Here is an 18,499-nt window from a genome sequence, read left to right as displayed (position 1 = left end):
CTAACCCCCCTAACCCTAAACCTAACCCCCCAACCCTAACCCTTATCCCCCTAACCATAACTGTAACCCTAACCCCCCCCTAACCGTAACTGTAACCCTAACCCCCCTAACCATAACCCCAGACTGACTGTCCACCAAACTACTCAACTTTCAACTCAACAGCTCCTTTAAATTCTGTTGACTCCTCACTAAACTTCACCAATGTCAAGATGTTCAGGTGCTGTTTTACATTCACTACATTTACATGTAATTGGTCCACATCTTCCATTTAAAGCACAGGGTTTGGTTTCAGACCCAGTTTCTCTCTCTCTATCTATCTCTGGGTGATCGAGGTTCAGCAGCAGCAGGTGGCCTCTGATTGGCTGAAGTCCGATGTGGAGCTCCTGCTGCTGTTTGCTGTAGTGTGGCTCTGTGTTTACTGTCCGGCTGTTTTCCGTTTGTTCAGAGACCATTTCAGCTCAGAGGGACTCAAATACAGCTGTCACCATGACGACCTCTCCTCCTCCTCCTCAACGCCTCTGTACTTTAACATCTTCATCCTCTGACATTTATACTCTTTATTGCACCGGAAGATCAGCCTGTGGAGACTTGAAACTTGCAGAGGGATAATCCATCACCGTCAACTTTTACTTAACCTTAAAGTTCTGTTGTCATGACAAAAAGCTCAAATCAGACGTTCCCTTTCCAGGGACCCTTGAGAAGATCTGGATGTTCTTGAGGGGGTGCAGTGGGCCACTGAGAAAGTTAGGGGTCTCTGTGGATGGTTCAGGGATCAACAAGGATGTTCTCTGGGTCATTAAGGAGGTCCCAGGGACTCTTGGGAAGGTTTTAGTGGCTGTCAAGCAGGTTCAGTGGGTCCCTGAGGAGATTTCAGCACCTGGATAAGGTTTTATGTGTAATGGTCCATGTAGAACCTTTCTGGGTTCCCGGGGATTTTTTTAGCAATCTGTAAGGATTTTCACTGGGTCACTGAAGAAGTTCAAGGAGTTCTTGAGGAGGTTCTAGCAGCCCCTAAGGAAGTTCACAGGGTCAGCCAGCAAGCTTTGGGGGTCCTTGAAGAAGTTCAAGGGATCACTTTTAAAAGTTCCCAGGATTCTTCAGAGGGTTCTATGAGGAGGTTCACTGGGTTGCTGAGGAAGATCCAAGGGTCCTTGAAGAAATTCAATCAGTCCTTATGAAGGGGTCAGTGGGTCATTGAGGGAGTTTCGGGGATCCTTGGGAAAATCTGAGTGGTCCTCGTAGAGGTTCAGTCAATTAGTGGAGGAATTACCAAGGGTCCTTGAGGAGGTTTTATGGGCCATTGAGAAGGTTCAAGGGGTCAGAGGGCGTTCCAAGGATTCTTCAGGAGGCTTTAAGGATCCTGCAGGACATTTCACTATCATTGAGAAAATTCCAGTGGGCCTGGAGGGGTTTCCAGGGGTCCTTTATTTAGTTTAAGGGGCCTTTAAGAAAATTCCTTGGATCCTTTTGGATTTTCTGTTTTCAGCCACTACTGTCATTGAATTTTTTTAACTTAATTTTCATTTGATTTCTACATTGTTTCTGTTTTCATTTTATCTTGAAAATGACTCTTTCTTGTTTTCAGTTTGTCATTTGCTTTAATTAATGAAGCCCTTTGTCAAGTTAGTTTATAGTCTTATGAGCGATATCAAGTAAATCATTTTACGACAGGAGGGATATGATTCATCCAGATAAACTGATCTCGGCAGGAAACAGTGAGATGTCCGCAGCACTTTGTTCCATCGCAGCAGATAAAAAACGTGACGCAGGGAAAACCCCACTCGTCAGGAGAAGAAAAAGATGTTAACAGTTGGTATTCAAGCATGCACACTGCTCGCATCATTAATGTGGCAGCCAGTCAGACGGCGGAGGGGGGAGAAGCGGAGGAAACTTTCTGACAGCTAATTAAAGACGTCTCACTTCAACTCAACCCGTCTCCGCGCTCATTCACTGACACAGATCAGTCCTGTGTCTGTCCACCGGTCTCTGAGCTGGTTCATGGGACCTGATTCGTCCAGAGAAACGAGGAGTGAGGGGAGTTTCCTCCGGAGCCGCAGCTGCTGGGTCCATGTTTCACGTTCACTCTCCTCCTGTTCGCTGTTGGTGAACAAGATGAACAACTGTGGAGGAAGAAATCTGCTTCCTTGGTACAAAATCAAAGGGAAAAGAAGCAACTACGACCCCCAGGGTGCATGTCGCTAACAAACAGCCAATCACAGATCTTCAAATTCTGGCGCTGAATTTAAAGATTTCTCTTGCCTTTTGAATTCACTCCTGCTCTGAGTCACACCTCTGATTGGCTACTTCTCATAGCAACAGCAGCTGAGGATCATGGGTACTGTAGTGTATGGAGACAAAAAATCTGATTAGTCAGAAACAAAGTGTAAATAATTCAAACTGGTGGTCAGAAGATGAAGTCGTACGATGGTCACGTTACCCAGGAAAGCTTCTGTGTTCAGTAACACTCAGGAGGTCGGCAGGAATAGAGAATGAAGAAAACCACCGACCGCTTCTCAACCTCCCCCTGGCAGTGATTCCCAATCTGTGGACGAGAAGGACTGAGGTGGATTTGGTTTAGTCCCCTGATAGAATCCTGATCTCAGCATTTCCACCGAAACTCATTTTAATATGCGCTGTCATTATGAATAAATGAAATGAAATTTAAAACGCCGGTTTGTCTCATGGTAAAAAGTAGAAAACTTTTCAGTCCTACAAAGCTAAAAGTTAGAAGTGTAGACCTGGACCGATGGATGTCCCCCCTCTGTCCCTGTCCAGGGAGCTGAGGCCTGTACTACGAAACAGGATTTGTGGTTACTGTGGTAACCTCAGGTTTAACCCTGGGTTTCCAGGGTTACGACGGTGGTTCACCTCTGACTGGTGTACATCGCCACGGTAACTTATGCTGCACACCTGACCTGGTGTTCTGCTCCGGAGCAGGTCAGGTGCGTTCGAGATAACAGATTAACGCGTATAAAAGCTCCGCCTACTGACCAATCAGATCTCCCGGAAATGAGCGTAGCCATCGGCTCTTGGGAGGGTCTCTGAGGAGGACTAGAGCGATCAGAGTCTGGCAAAGCCCTTTGTCTTTCCCTGATGGTTCTTACATGAGCGACCCTGATCACCGCAGAGGTCCAGCTCCTCAGCGGGACTGGACTCCTGTGTAGGAGCCTGGTCCCGGGCCTGGTCCTCCTGTCTTCTTCATCTCATTTTTTTTCCTGTCACTGTGATTTCGTCTACTGATCTCATCGTATATTGACGAGGCTCTGAAGCCTTGTACACGTTTTACCTGTAAAATGAAAGTCAGTCTACTTACTGCGTTCACTTACATTGTTATATGTATTTTTTATTTGACACCACCGGGGCTGCAGCTGAAGGAACGAGGCTAAAACTGTCACACGCGCCATAAGAAGACAACACATTCATTTAATGGAATACACACGTTTAATTATAGCCAGATGTACTTGTGTCCTAACGATGGGCAGTGGTATTATGAGCCTGTTAACTTAGGCATTCGCACAGTCTGTGATTTTTGTGACCGCTTAGCATGATTACGTCGTCAGGCTCAGTGAAGCCAGGTAACGAGAAGGTGTCCTGGGCTTGTTGAACCGGCCTCTGATACAGATCTGTTTTCCAGGACATGAAGAAATCTGTTTAAATCGGTGATCAGACCGACGGATGGAGGAAGGAGGGACATGACAGGGTGGTACAAGCCGACCCCCTGCCCTCCCCCCGCTGTGGGCTGATAAAGCGAGAGGAGGACAGACCTTTGGCTCACGCTGAACTGAAATATGAAGGATGGATTTTCAACTTGTTAGCTCATTCTCCTCATCACTGTAATAACAACTAAAAACAATAAAGGACAGTGATGAATACGACAACACAGCAACAGTGAGATACGAGAGTGAACGAACCTTTGAGACCCTCCACGTTTCGAACATCAGTCAGACCGTGTACACACTAAGAACCCAGTCAACTTCGAAGCTGCAGTGGAAACTGAGACACAGCTGTGTGGGTCTGAAGATGGAACGGAGCTTTTTCAAGTGAATCTTGAAGTTAAATAATAAAGGAATCTGGGGACCTGACGTAGAGTTTAGATTTTAATCATTTAGAGTTACACGTGCTGGTTTTTTAGAAGGTTGACATCGATAGTTTTAGACTCATTGTCCTTACGTTTGGCCACGTTTAGAACAAGTCAAATAAAGAAATGACTGAAATAAATGAATAAAAACAACAAAAAACATTTTTCCAACTTGAATGTGAGATTTACGTCTGCTTCTAAAAACAGACACGCACAAAAAATATCCACGTATAACTGAGCAGCTGAATGACTTAAACCTGAAAACAAATCAGCACCACTTTCTGATAAGTTTCAATTTACAAAGCAACTAACTGCTTTCAAAAATCACTGGGGTAAAAAATGGCCGGTTTGTGTCCACGTAGCAACGTTTTCTAAAGTGTAACCAGTGTCAGTGTTATTTTTTATATTCGAGTTGAGTTGTTAAGTCAAAGTAAAATATGGTGGTTCTGGGAGGGATTTGTGTGTTTTAACAGTCAGTGAGAAACAGGATGTTAGTTCAAAAAGAATGAGAGCAGATTATAACTGATGGTCATGATCCACATGAGCAGATCCATCAGAGTCTGTGCCCACAGTTTATACCCACGGATATCAACCATTTACTGGGGAAAGTTAACCTATTATTGGGATGGTGCTTTATTGACCAGGTATCAGTTATAAGACATTAATGGAAACAACTGCTGGGCTGCCAGGTTGCGACTAATCCGTCTGACTGTCGTTTTTATGCTTTCATACTTGGTTTCATGTTGGTAATCCACTAATAAACAGTTGCTGCTTTCACACTTGTCTGCTGTTGTATACGTTGTCAATAAATGGGCCAGATTCTCCACAAGTATTCTCAGTAGTGCTTCATTAGAGGATCCTCCTGGTGCATTCAAGCAAAGTTACATCTTACAGGCCCTTTATAAAGTCTGACTCAATACAACGTGGAACCAAATTATTAAAAAACGACCAAACTTCCAGGTCTGTTCAAAGTGATCTGAGCGTGGAGGGCGGCATGGATGCGACCTGAGTATTTCTAAAATCCTGAGAGCGCTTGGAAACCGTGTTTTTATTTGAACGCTCTATCAATGGGAAGAGCTCTCACCGCCCTCAGGTCAGCTGAAGCGTCAGGTTTGAGGCTGGTCGGCTCTCGGCGTTCCCGTCCCGGGAAACTGAGGAACACCGTTGGGAAGTGGCAAACGTCAGTGACGACGGCGGCGTGAAGACCATGACTGAGGAGTTTAAGATAGTTTTAATGATAAGTTTCATTCATTTACAAAGTTAAGAGTCAAAAACTGAGGCACTGTTTAAAAATAAATCATGTTAAATCAATAATAATTAGTTCTTCCCTAAAGAACGGCTTTCATTTTCAGGGCAGGCTTGTACAAGTTAAGGATGATAATGTGGATGTGAGCTTTTCCGAACCCCTTAACATCCAGTTTTCCACTTTCACTTCACTTCATGAAGTCATGTTCTTCCCGGCACCGTCTTATTAATGGGTGCACAGTCATAACAGGTGGAAATTTAGAACCTTTCCCCCAAAATTCAGCCCGACACACCGGGGATCTTTGGAAACCAGAATTTAAAAGTTAAATTAAAATAAATTAAAATAAATTATGTAAGACTGTAAAAGGTTTCAACTTGTACAGATTCACTACTCCAGTGTTTTGTGCAGTGACATTAACTTTAAAAAAAAGTACATTTAGTACGAAAAACAAAATCGAAAACACACGGTTGAACTTTTATACTCAATTTTAATTTACAATGCACGTTACCCCAGGCTCCTGTGATATAAAAAAGCTGAGTGACAGTGACAGAGAAATGCTGCCCAGCAACATTCAGACCAAAGCAAAACATGACAAGCATCCCAACACGTCAGGTTATTTTACAGACAACAGCACAACACAATCATTTCTGTCCCCGAGTCGAGTCCTTCGAATCTGAGTGCAGACACACCGCGCTCCCCCCTCATGCAAAGACTTGTCTATAAACATGCTGCCGTTAGGAAGGAAAGTCTAGAAAAAGGAACCATAGAAAAGTGAAAAAGATGAAGGCTGTGCTCGGTGAGGCTCACCCAGCGAGCAGGAAACGTTCCCACAACGTTACGTCACCTTTCTGACGACTTCAAACAATGTAAACAAAACACGTGTCGGCTGATAATTTATCAGATATTTTCCGAACTCTTAACTGTCGATATCAGCCTCAGAAATCAGCATCAGTGAGTCCGGTTTAACATTTTTCAAATGCTGTGTTTGAGTATTTTTAGAATATCTCAACAATGTTCAACGAAAACATTATCATAAGCACATAATAAGCATCTTATTCTGTCGTGTTCTAGTCATTCTTTTCCCCAAGTCTGTGCACTTTTAAAATCACTGAACTGAACAAAGACATCTGCAGTACATCACTGAGGACAGCACAGTGTGCTGCAGGGTTCAAAGCCGGGGGTGGAGATCTGCTCATTTCTCAGGGAGAAACACCCGGGGGGATTAGTACGTGTTTGTGTACCGAAGACGGTCGGACGCAGTTACACCAAGACACCTCCTCTGAACCTCATAAATACCACACATCTGTCTTCAAGTTAGAATAAACGTTTCGGGATTGATTTGCCACAGTCTTGTGTTTAAAATCTAACTTCAAAACGACGACAAGAAATCCAGAGAACCCTGAGAAAACTTTCAACCCCACAGCCAGACTCTCCTCGTGAGGGAACGCTCTTGGAGGCTTTTGGAATGAGTGCACACCATCCTGATCCGAGCCGTTTAGTGTCACAACCTGGTGGGAACGTTGTGGGAACGCTGAGCCGAGCGGCTCGGGAGGAGCAGCGGGACTCAGACAGACAACAACATTCCTGCAGGGAGGTGAAGCTCCTGACAGACAAATCCTGTGGAAAACGCTCCACACCCGCGCAAAGCTCACATAATTATAAAGTCTGAAAACAACATGCCGCGACCCCCCCCCCCACAGAATGTGGCGTGCTGACGGGCCGGGGGCCTGTCCAGATCTGCTCAGACCTCATTAGCAGACAGCTTACGACCCGGCCCGGTTTAAAAGTGGATTTAATTAAAGCTGCGGCTCATCTGAAGCGTCTGGTACAGCTGAGGTGTCTGGATCCACCCAGCACCACAAACACACACACACCTGTCTGGACCGGGACTCACTGCCAGGTGGAGGTGAGGGGCGGAGGGCCAGGCGGAGTCGCGTCTGAAACATTACTCCAGCAGATCTCTGCCTTCAAACGCACAGCCTGGGTCCGACTGTCATATTTGTGGCCGGTTTTCCCATAAACGCCGATAACAGCTGATAACGGAGGAAAAGGCCCCAAACATCGCCTGGTTCCGGCTCCTCCGCTGAGAGGACGCGCTGCCCTTCTGTTTCACGTCATCCTCAACGGAGGTTCTCTGACCAGTCAGGTTCCCCAGTAAAAGAACAAAGCATCAACGAATCAATAGATGAATCAGCAGCTGTTGTTGGTTGTGGCCCTTTTTAAAAGTTACAGTAGCACCGTCACTGTAGACGATCCAATGCAGCTTTTCAGCTGAAACAATGAATCCATTGGTTGATCGGCAGAAACTTTATCGCTAGCAAGTTTGATAATGGATTGATCATTTGTGTCGCTAATCAATGTAAAACATCTCCCTCCACTGTGAGAATCTGCTGCTCCTCTGTGTTTCTTATCATCGTAAACTGAAGATCTTTGTGTTTTTAGACTGAAGACACGGTTTGAGGAATCGCTTTGAGGGGTAAAGGTGAACATTTGCTGTTGTGCCTTCAGAGCCAAGAGGTCGTTGCTGCTTGCAGCTCTGTCTTTGGTCCCGAACGCGTCACGTCCACAGGTCCACATTCAATGGCCCGCAAGTTTGGCTTTTCACGCAGTGAAAGAAATACGAGCTGAACCGAACAAAACCAATAAATCCAGAGGTCTAAACAAGGTGAGCATCTACACAACAACGTAGCGCTGATGCGCCAGTCAAAAGACATGAATCAACTCAGGGGCAACAGTTCCCTGTTCCACTGGCTGAATATTTGATGGTTTTCTACTATGACTGAATACCTGGGGGTTTTGAACTGTTGGTCCGACAAAACCAGTTATTCAAACATGTCGGCACGGGCTCTGGGAAACGGAGGCTCCTCTCCAACAGCTTTCTCTCATTTTATTTGACAAACGACTCATCTGTTAATCGGGAAAATAATCAGCAGATTCACTGATAATAAAAATGAATAATGTACAACAAGGTCTCTCATGTTGGACAATAGTGGACACAGTGAAGAAACGTGCACCCTCTTCCTCTGAGTCCATTACCGTCCCTACGCGGACACCTGGCAGTGAATCGCTGGTAAACTGCTGGTGTAAGAGTTGAACGGACATCTAACAGCCAATGAGAGAGCAGGATTTCATCAGACCTGTCTTCAGCACGGTGCAGCTCCTGCAGGTCGACCTGGCTGAGCTGAGCTGCTCGTGTTAACCTGAGGGTTCTATAAATCAGTCACAGCTGAGTTTGCTTTTCCTGGAAAGACCTGGTTCACCAGGGTTCTCGCTCTTTTCACGAAATCCCTTCGACTGGGAGCAGCGGCTCCCGACCTCGCTGCAGCGGCATCTGCACGCGACCCCTCGTCACAGGTTTCAGGGAGGTAACGTCTAGACTTATCAGACTGTGTCAGATGAAAATTTATTTGAGGCTTAACGAGGTAAAACTATCCAGTATTTTGAAAACATTAGAGAAAAATGTGTAAAACTTTGTCTTTTCTTTGTGACCCCTCCTACTTATCCTGTGTCCCGCCGGAGGACGTCTCAGAAGCCGAGTGGAAATAAGACTTTGAGAGGATGTTAGTCAAAGATAACAACGACAACAGGATCATATTTTTGTTGGTTTATATGTTTTGATGCCTTGAGCGGACATACGGGACACCGGTTCAATGTCACATTCCCTCGACTCCAGTGGCCTCCGGAGCTCTCGCGGTCAACGACGGGTGAGTTCACCTGCAGGTGAATCGGCCACAGATTTGACAGGGTGACCCAGGTTGTGAAATAAAACGTTCCCTTAACATCTTCCATCTCTCTCTGACTGACTCTGTTAAGACACGAGCATTAAAAGTGTGCAACTCAAACCTGATCCATTCCATTCGATGAAACCACCTGGTAAAGGAAACTCCGTTGGGGTTTTTTTTGTATATACAGGTTTACCCTCATTTGTTAACTGAAACCTACGGGAGCATACTGAGCAGAGCAAAGTATCAAAATGGTATTCTGAAGTATTTATACTGAGTCTTAAAATAACGTGAATCGCTTTCAAAAGACCTGGGCTTTAAAAACCAGAATCGTCCTTTAAACGTCAACATGTAGTGAGCGTACGTACAAACTTAAGTTCTCCCATTAGGTTTCGTGAACTAGACGTTTTTCAAAAACTCTTTGTAGAATGACAGAAGAAAATACACATCCTAAAAAAGGGAATTTAAGAATTTACAACTTCATCCTGCAGCCGACGAAGTGCAGAGGGTTAGTCAAACATCTGGTCCAGCCCGTCAGGCTCTGGATTTAACCGGGTTTTAAATGAGCCCACAGGACGAGGAAGCACAGGAAATGTGTGTTTCGGTTCCTACAGACGCCTGCTGGTCGACTTTCTCCGGTTCTCTGCAGGTGAACTATTGGACGACGTCTCAGTTTATAGGAGTTCGCATCTCCTCACATTGTCCAATCGATCGATCGATCAATAACGCACATGACCTTTCAATCCTTTTGGTTTCTCACAAGATGACAGTCTGTTCTGGTGGATCAGGGTCAACTTCTGTCACAGATCAGTCCAAAAACTTTTCCAGGACAGAATCTGGATGAGACTGAAAACACAAACTGAAACTGGTTTTCACTTTAAAAGTCTTTTCCTCAAAATTTTACTGAATTCAATAAATTAAAATTGTTTAAAAAAATCATACGATACTATATCTATAGAATTGTATGATGTTTCTAAAATCCTGGCCCATTACTATTTTTCATAACCTCTTCCACTCTTCTGCCGGAAAATACATTTTTCCAGGTTTTTCCAGGAGGACAGGGGGAGCCCTGGTGGACATGTCGGCGTGATGCGTGGACAAAGAGGGGGGAGCATTAACGGGTTGAATATATTAGAAAAAATCTCATAAACCAAAGAAAAGCAGTGAAGAAGATGTGAGGCCATGTTTCCAAAGTTTCCAGAAAAGCTGCAAATACCAAACATCCCTGTGGCCCCCGCTCACTGCCCATTGGCGGAGGTGTTGTTGGGGGCGGGGCTGGAGCCATCTGCGCCCGCCGGCGGCTGCACGTTGTCGGCCAGGTTGTGGGCGTGCTCCAGGAAGAGGTCTTTGAGCACGCTCAGCTCTTTGCTCAGCAGTTTGATCTTGGCCTCCAGCCGCTCGTTCTCCTCCTTCAGCTCGTTGACGCGCTGCTGCGTGTCCATCGCCTTCTGCTTGCTGCGCATGCGGCTCTTCTTCACCGCCAGGTTGTTGCGTTCGCGGCGCTGGCGGTATTCCTCGCTGTCCTTGTCTGCTGGAGGCTTCTTCATCTTGCTGGGGGGGAGGGCCTTGCCGCCTCCGGCTGAAGAGTTGGCGGGAACGAGCTGGGGGACCTGCTGCAGTCCGGCTACAGCCGCCGGCAGAGACGAGGAGGAGGAGGAGGCGTGGGCCTGACTCTGGATGACGCTCACGCCGTTGTGGTCAGCTGGGGTTGGTTTCGGCTGCGACGGCCGGCTCATTTGGATGTGCTGCCTGCAGGTGCTGATCTCTGACCAGAGTCTCCTCAGGTGTAGAGATAAAACAGTAACAGGGAGAAGAAGTTCAGGTTCTTCACCTCAACGGCGCCTGGAGGACGAGAGGGGAACAGGTTTAATTAGAAAGCTGTACGGTGATGATGCAGTCATTACTTTGTCACCTTAACTCTGATTTCACGAGGCCTCGCAGTAGTGACGTTATGACCGATAATCTTAGGTCACGTCCACTCTAATGAGGATCAATAAATCAAAATTGTTCGGAGACGGTTTTGAATTTTGATCCATCCATGAATAGCTTCATCCTTTTCGAGCCAAAACACCACCCGTCCTCTGGTGTCTCAGAGTTTTTGCGTTTGTCTGACCTGTGTTTGGGTTTCGGACTGTTGGTCGGACACAACGAGTCATTTCATGACGTGGCCTTGGCCTGGGAAAGGCATTTTCACCATCCAGACATTTCCAGTCATCATTACCAGAACTATTTGCACTTGTGGAGGCGTGTTTTTTGTGAGATGTGAGAAATGAACCAGATAGTCCAGTTTGGGTTTCAAACTTTACCAGACACCAAAACACTGTCAACAGGATTCTCCAACTCTGGAAATTTATCACGGCAACAATCATTTTATGTTTCTATGTTGCCATCGTGAGCTAAACGGCAGAAATACAGCATCCCCGTTTCAAAGTAATCCACCGGGAACGTGCGCTTACACCTCTTTTAGTCGCGTCTCACTGCAGCGTCTTTCGGGTCGACGTCGTGTTGAGTCCAGTCCTTTTTACGCGGATGACCCTGCCTTTGGTTTTGGCTGGAGCCCTCCGTGATCCGGATCTCTACATATACTGTGATCGTAAAATATTTAGGGCTGCGACTCAATTATTCCGCCGATTATTTTCTTAACTGATAATCATTTCATCTCTAAAATGTCAAAAAAAGCCCAAGTTGTTGTCTTTAACATCGCTTGCTTTGACCAACCAACAGTCGAAACAACTCAAATATATTCGGTTTGCAAACCCTCACAGGTGAGAAGATGGAACTACGGAACTGTTCTTATGGGTACGATTGTAAAATAATGATAATTGTTAAATATTCATCAAAAAATGTGATAATCATTTCAGTGCAACTGACTGATTCGAGCGGCAGCTCTGGAACCTATTGGGGTATTTCTTCTGCCTCTCCAGTCTTGTACATCTGCAGTCAGCTCTGCAGATTCTCAGACGACCTCAATCCATCAGTCAGGAGGTCTCACCCCCCCCCACCCCCACCGGTTGCTGCTGCTGCTGCTGCTGCGTCTGCTGCCGCTGCGTCTGCCGCTGCCGCCCCCCTCCAACACCCACCTCTCCGCCCTCCACCACCGCCCAGCCTCGGAACTCTGACGCGATAATTGGTCGGATTTTTCTTACGCACGGCCAATTAGCAGCGCTGCTGTGATTGGTCGGCGCGTTGCCATGCAGCCACTCAGCTGTGCGCAGTGAAAAGCGCTCCGGGTGAAACCAGCGGAGCTCCGGCGGTTGCCTGCTGTTGCATCATCGTCGGCTCTCTTTGTGCCGAAAGAGGGGAACTCCGGAGTCATGCGGGGCTAAGCACAAATCCAAGTCTCGAGGTGACTTTAATGCGATTTAACGAAAATAAAAACGCGACAAACACCAGCCCACGGCTGACAAACCGAAACAAGTCCGTGAATTCCAAATTCCCCGGCACTTTTAACAACTTTTTGTTCACTCGAAGCAGCCAACAGATGATTCACTGCATCAAGTCTTAGCATTAAGCCTCTACGCTCCGCATACAAACGCGGGCATGAGTGTAATTTGGCTTGAAACGCAAACGAAACTACATTTTCACTTTGTTCTAGCAAAAACCGTTCAGCCGGGCAGCTAGCCAGCTAGTTAGCTCCTAGTGCTAACGAGCCCCAACCTCACTGTTGGCTCTCTCTTTCGGACCCACGGAGAGTTTAAAACCCAGTTTACCTTCACAGGCCGGCGGTGGAGTCAACCATCCGTCAAAGCAGAAAAAGTTTAGGTAGAAAGTTGGAGTTTAATTCCGTCTGTCGGAGCTCTGAGTGTTTTTGTTTGGAACATGGAGAGGAGCGGATTGCGAAATCTCCTTTACCATGTACGGCAATGTCCAGCGTCAGCCAATCAGAGGCGACTAGGAGGCAGCGAAGCGAGCGGTTGGCCAATCAAAGGTGTGTGTGCGGCAGAGTGATGCAATGCACCCTAGGATTGACATCCCATCTGACCAATAGGAGAGGGCCGTTGGTCTTGTTTATGTAATGCGAGGTTGGTCGAAATGCGTTTATACATGCGTGAATCATCTCTGAATGACGAGATTTCATCACTCCGCAGCTGCTAATTATACCTCTTTATATTTGTCACACCACTGCCGTCAATTGTATACTAATAACTTGTCACACCGTTGTTTCAGGAATCCTCCTAAAACACTTCATACGGAAGAAGAGCAGCCTGTAATCAGCGACAGTTGAGATGTTACCGCACGATTACATGACGGAGAAAGCCAGCAATTTACAGGGCAGCTGCAAAATACACACGCGTGTCAAAAACAAGTGAACAACAGTGAATATCCAAACGGCTTTTACTCTAGAAAAGGTGCTCATAGTTTAATAGTAGGTGAATGTAAATGAGCCAAGTTATTATCATGTTAGTGTCCAAAGTGCCGTGTAAGTGCTGTACTGACAGGATCTCTTTTCCATCAAACATGCAACGACATCACCTGACACAGGTTTTGTTCCTGGTGGTGCACTGAAAGATTCTCAGCAAACGTGAAACTATCTTGTAACGTTCCTCCAAGGTTCCCGTCTGGCAACAGTCGCCTTCAGAGAAACACTGAGGAGCACATAAAACACAACTCTGCAGGGAGCTGTACAGCTTCCATCTTCATGTTTAGTTTTCTTGTGATGATGGAATAATTATTTTGTCATTTGAGCTTTGTTTTCCCGGGATCTTGATAAACTACAACCTCAGGCCATAACCACACTAACGAGGACGAATCCGCAACCACGTCTTCTTCTCTCTCCATAACTCTCCACGGCGGATACAGCTGTAATCGTCAGTCTCACGTTGAAGTGTCGATGATGGGGAACGTTTTTTCTCTGTTTTTATTAACAGAGCAGTGTGTATATGAAAGATTATCTCCAAACCAAATTGTTCATACAGGGATACAGCCAGAGCATTAAAATGAATACAGATAAAAAGGACAGTCAATCAATAAAAACAGAAAAATGAATAAATGATTAAAACAATAGACTGTGTCCACACCGTATTTAACAAAAATACTTTCCAAGGCCGATTTATTATTAAAGGTCTCCAATCACGGAGCCATGCTGAAGTAGTTCTTGACAAAAATGACCATTATTTGGTTTGGCATCCATTTCTTCTTATGAATGTGGAATTTTCCCATTAATAAAATCAGTAGTACAAAGAAAAAGAAAATACTTTCAACTTGTTGCCCTCAAACCAAACTAAAAAGTCTTTCTCTTTTGATTGGATTGTTTGTGCAGTCGTTCCACCCAGAACACTTTGGTGTAAATACAGTGTTGAACACATGGAAATCTTCACTTTTTCTAGTCCACAGGAATATTCAATATGGAGTCTAAACCTCTCCAGTATTTGTTTTTCTTGATATATCAGAAGCAAAATTTTAGAGGAAACTTCTTTTACTTAATCACTAAAACTAAATTCATCACCAGTTAACCACATTTTGTGCCAGTTCAGTTCTCCATAGAGGGAAGCCCATTTCTGATGTATTTATTTCAGCGTTTATTCTTTATAAAGTTAAGTTCCCCAAGGAATATAACTGTCAGTCAGCTCCATCGTTGACATGTCAGTTATAGAACCACATCTCGAGAACCGCTTCATATTCTTTTAGTGTAAATTTATCAAGAAATTAATGAAATGTTAGTAAGTGACCATCTGCATTAACAAGTTGTTCAACTAAAACAATACCATTCTCTAACCATTTTTTATACAATTGTGATTTATTCTGAAATGAATAATCTTCTTGTTCCAAATGTAGAATTTAGGTGATGAAAATTGGTCCTAACAAACCAATTTCCACATGGTGGGCTACTTCTGTGTAGCAGCAACACACAGGGTCGCGCACAATCTTTCCCTGCGGACCTGCGCGCACAGTCCACATAACCACCGTACGTATCCGCGACGGCATTGTTGTTGCGCTCCGAAACTGCTGTGGGCGCTGTGGACCAGTCTTCAGCGGCACACATGAAGCCTGCTGCAGAAGGAGAAAGCAGGAAAAGCAAAACAAACTTACGCAGTTTCTGTATGTCAACATGGTGCAGAACGTCTGCTGGGTCCTGCCTGTCTTTATGTTCTTCTCGTCTTTATAAATACGCTGGTAAACTGATTATCGTTGAATTTTGGGAGGAGGCGGTTCCCACAGACCAACGAGCCGTGGAGAGGCATGCGCTGGGTCCATAGAGCCCGCCGCAAGAAGCCTGCAGCCCGCTTTAATCGCTAGTACAGATCAAACTCCAAAAACCCTGGACCCTACATTTCCCATAATGCAACTGGAGAGCCACATTCGTCAAAGTCCACACCTCCATTTTGTCACACGTGACTGTCTGTCAGATATGTGTAGTCTGAGATTACCCCGATGACATCGCTGTCACGTCATCAGGGTTACCGTCTATCGTCACAAGCTGCGTGGTACTCCTCATGACCTTCATGTGTAAAATGAATGCGTAAAACCGTAAGAGTTTGTTTCGTACGGCTGCAAATGTATGAACAAAATCAGAAAAACATTTCAGTGAAGACACCTCCAGTGTCACCGGCGTCCAGTCTCTCATCAGTGTGTTTACATTTAAAATACAGGATAAAGTGATAAAGTAAAAATAAAATAAGTAGAATGAATGAAGCCTGAGAGCAATTTCAATACGCTGCTGTTTGATCAGTTTGTTAAATACTGTACAGCCAGCCAGAGAGGTTAAAGGTCAACATGTGGGACACGCCCTCTCTGACTCATCTGCTTTCACTGTGTGCCAAGTCAAACTTACTCTGTACAACACTATGAAGTACAGTATGTACTGAAGGTGTCACAGCAGTTTTCTATTCTCTGATTTTATGTCGTGCAGGAACTGGTGCAGGCCGAGCGCGGACAGACTTAGGTTTATCTGCAAACCGTCACAAAACAAAATGTTTTTCTGTGGATTGATTGAGTTGATGTTTTTTTTGTTTTCTGAGCACATTCTGACACTTTTTCACTTTTTATCAGCCTCTCTGTTTTTGTTTTGTACTTTGTACTTCTACAAAACCTTCACAGATTTCCTCTAGGACCCTTAAATGTCATACAGAATTACTGTAGTCGTCTTAAGGATACCTAAAATCTCTTCAGTGATCTTTTGAGCCTCCTCTAGATCCATAGAACCTCCTTGAACTACCTTATTGATACCTAGAATGTCTTTAAGGACCCCCCAGAAGTTTCCCAAGAACCCTTGATCCCTCTAAAGGATCAATATAACATCTTAAATTGAACCATCAGCCAGCTCACTGATTTCTAGGTGTCCTCAATAACCCCCTTGAACCTCCAGCAAACCGAAAGAATCTACTTAAGGATCTCAAGAACATAACCTTGTGGATCCCTTGAACATTCTCACTGCCCCCTTGAATTTCCTCAAGGAGTAAAAGAACCTCCTTATAGAGTTTTTGAACCCCCCAAGGTCTACTGGAATGTACTCAGTGGCCCCTTCAATCTTATCAAACACCACTAGAACCTTTCAAGGAACCCTGGAACCTCTCTGATGACCGCCAAAAGTTTCTTAGGCAACCCCTGAAACTCTTCAGCTATTTTCTCAGTGATGCCTTGAACCTCCTCGAGAACCGATTAGAACCTCTCAAGGATTCTTAAAAGATCAATAGAACCTCCTCAAGGACCACATAATATTTTCCTTAAAGAGGTCCGTGGAACAGCTTTAAGGACTGAATGAAACACCCCCTGAAAATCTTCAAGAATCACCTTTTGAACCTCCTCAAGGGCTCATAGAACCTCTCCAAAGTCCATAAATACTGCTCAAGGATCTATTGAACATCCTGCCCCCAGGAAATCCTCCAAGGTCGTGACTTGGACACCCCTGGAACTTCCTCAATGAACCCTTGAGACCCATAGAACCTCTTGAAGGTCCATGAAAACACCCTGGGAATTCTACTGAACACAGGACCCCAAGAAATTCTTCAAGTTCCCCTGTAACCTTCTCATAACAAACTACTCAACATCTTAAAATACCCCTTTAAGCTCCCAAGGACCACTGTGCCCTTTTCAAGGACCCCTAGAACTTCCTCACTGAACTCTTGGCCCACCTTAAGGACCTAGAGTCTCCTCGAGGCCCAAGAACCTCTTCCTGTTCTCCACTGTAAATCATTTCTTTTTCAGCTTTTTCCATCTTTGAGCAGTTCCTGTTACTGATGATTTTAAAACCGTGGTACAAAAGTGTCCATCAGCATTAACATTCAGGGAGATTAGTCAACAAATTTCCTCATGGCCAACTGAAAGTTCCTCAAGGATGCGTAGAAACTTCTCAAATAAACCCTAGAAGCTCCTCAGGGATCCCTGTAACGTCCTCAATGAACTTCAATAAAAAAAACAGAGATTTATTATCATTTTAATCCTCATGATGCTGTACCTAACTACACTGTCTTAAATCATTTTTATAGAGATGGTAAAATGAGGACGGAAAAAGGTTAGGAGGGAGGGATTTCAGAAAATAGCAGATTAATATTGTCTTTCAGCAATGAAGGGAATATAAATTATACACATGTAATAAAACATACATAAAATCGAATGAAATTAAGCGGAAAATAATGAAAAAATTCCCTGCAGATCAGGGAAAAGGGCGCTTCCGCAGAGCAGGATGAGTCTCTCGCTCTGGTTTCCAGCCGACAGAGGGCGATCAAGTCCGTTGTTCAGTCTCTCTGTGGCTTCACTCTCACTTTATCAGCCCTGATATGAACCTTCTTACCCCCGCTACCCCTGCAGGGACCCCGGCTCCGCGTCTGCCCGGTATCTGCTATCAGAGGGAGGATTATTCATTTAAAATCCCCAAACGGCGTCTTTAGATAAGAGCAGGTAAAACGCGAGGGCAATGAAGTTCCAGCACCAGTAGCAATGCAATATTAGCCTAAAACCCATGAATGTGGCGGACACAACAACGTGACAAAAGACAAATACTCACCGACACTAATCAACAGCCGGTAGAGTCTGAATTGATTGCGTCTCGTCAAGAATTGTGCTTTATTTGTTTTACAAACGATATTTAGGAAGAGAAGTTCAGCTTTTCTGCAGGAACTCGGTGGATGGGATCATACTTAGTGTGCTAATGACGGGCTGTTTGGATTATCAGCCTGATGCACGCAGCGCATTTTCATCAAAGTGACCTAAATAGGAACGTTCTTGGGCGCATGAGCTCTGCAGGCTGCGCGCTCTCCGTCCCCGAAGCAACTGCCCTGGGCACGATCGGAGAAAGGCATCAGCGCGATGCATGAACCTGCTGCCGAAGCTGCCGGAGCTCGGCTTTTCGGGGGGACCCACGAGTTCAGAGGAGACATCGCAAAATGAGCACTTGCCCTGCATAAGTTCTGCCACTCCCATACGGCTGTTACGGAGAAACCAATACCAAACTCCGTTCGGAAATCCGTCCGTTTAATGTTGCCTTTCCTGTAGATGGAGCTACACATCTCTCAC

General features: G+C 45.2%; 1 protein-coding gene and 1 long non-coding RNA gene across 2 annotated transcripts; one reads left to right on the top strand and one right to left on the bottom strand.

Annotated features, from left to right (window-relative positions):
• Nucleotides 1-5,326: 5,326 nt before the first annotated feature.
• cebpg (CCAAT enhancer binding protein gamma) lies at nt 5,327-12,919 on the bottom strand. Its single transcript, XM_040154803.1, has 2 exons — nt 12,757-12,919; nt 5,327-10,888 (listed from the first exon to the last, which is right to left on the bottom strand). Exon 2 carries the CDS (start codon nt 10,780-10,782, stop codon nt 10,285-10,287), a length of 498 nt encoding a protein of 165 aa, XP_040010737.1. The 5' UTR covers nt 10,783-10,888; nt 12,757-12,919; the 3' UTR covers nt 5,327-10,284.
• Nucleotides 12,282-14,156, top strand: LOC120805426. The gene is made up of 3 exons (XR_005709580.1): nt 12,282-12,392; nt 13,214-13,395; nt 13,529-14,156. It is a non-coding gene; the product is annotated as an uncharacterized LOC120805426 (long non-coding RNA).
• Nucleotides 14,157-18,499: the final 4,343 nt, after the last annotated feature.

This window comes from Xiphias gladius, chromosome 1 (genome assembly GCF_016859285.1).
Source record: "Xiphias gladius isolate SHS-SW01 ecotype Sanya breed wild chromosome 1, ASM1685928v1, whole genome shotgun sequence".
Taxonomy (NCBI): Eukaryota; Metazoa; Chordata; class Actinopteri; order Istiophoriformes; family Xiphiidae; genus Xiphias; species Xiphias gladius.
Note: the sequence above shows the minus strand (reverse complement) of the source record. Positions and strands in the feature narration are given on the sequence as shown.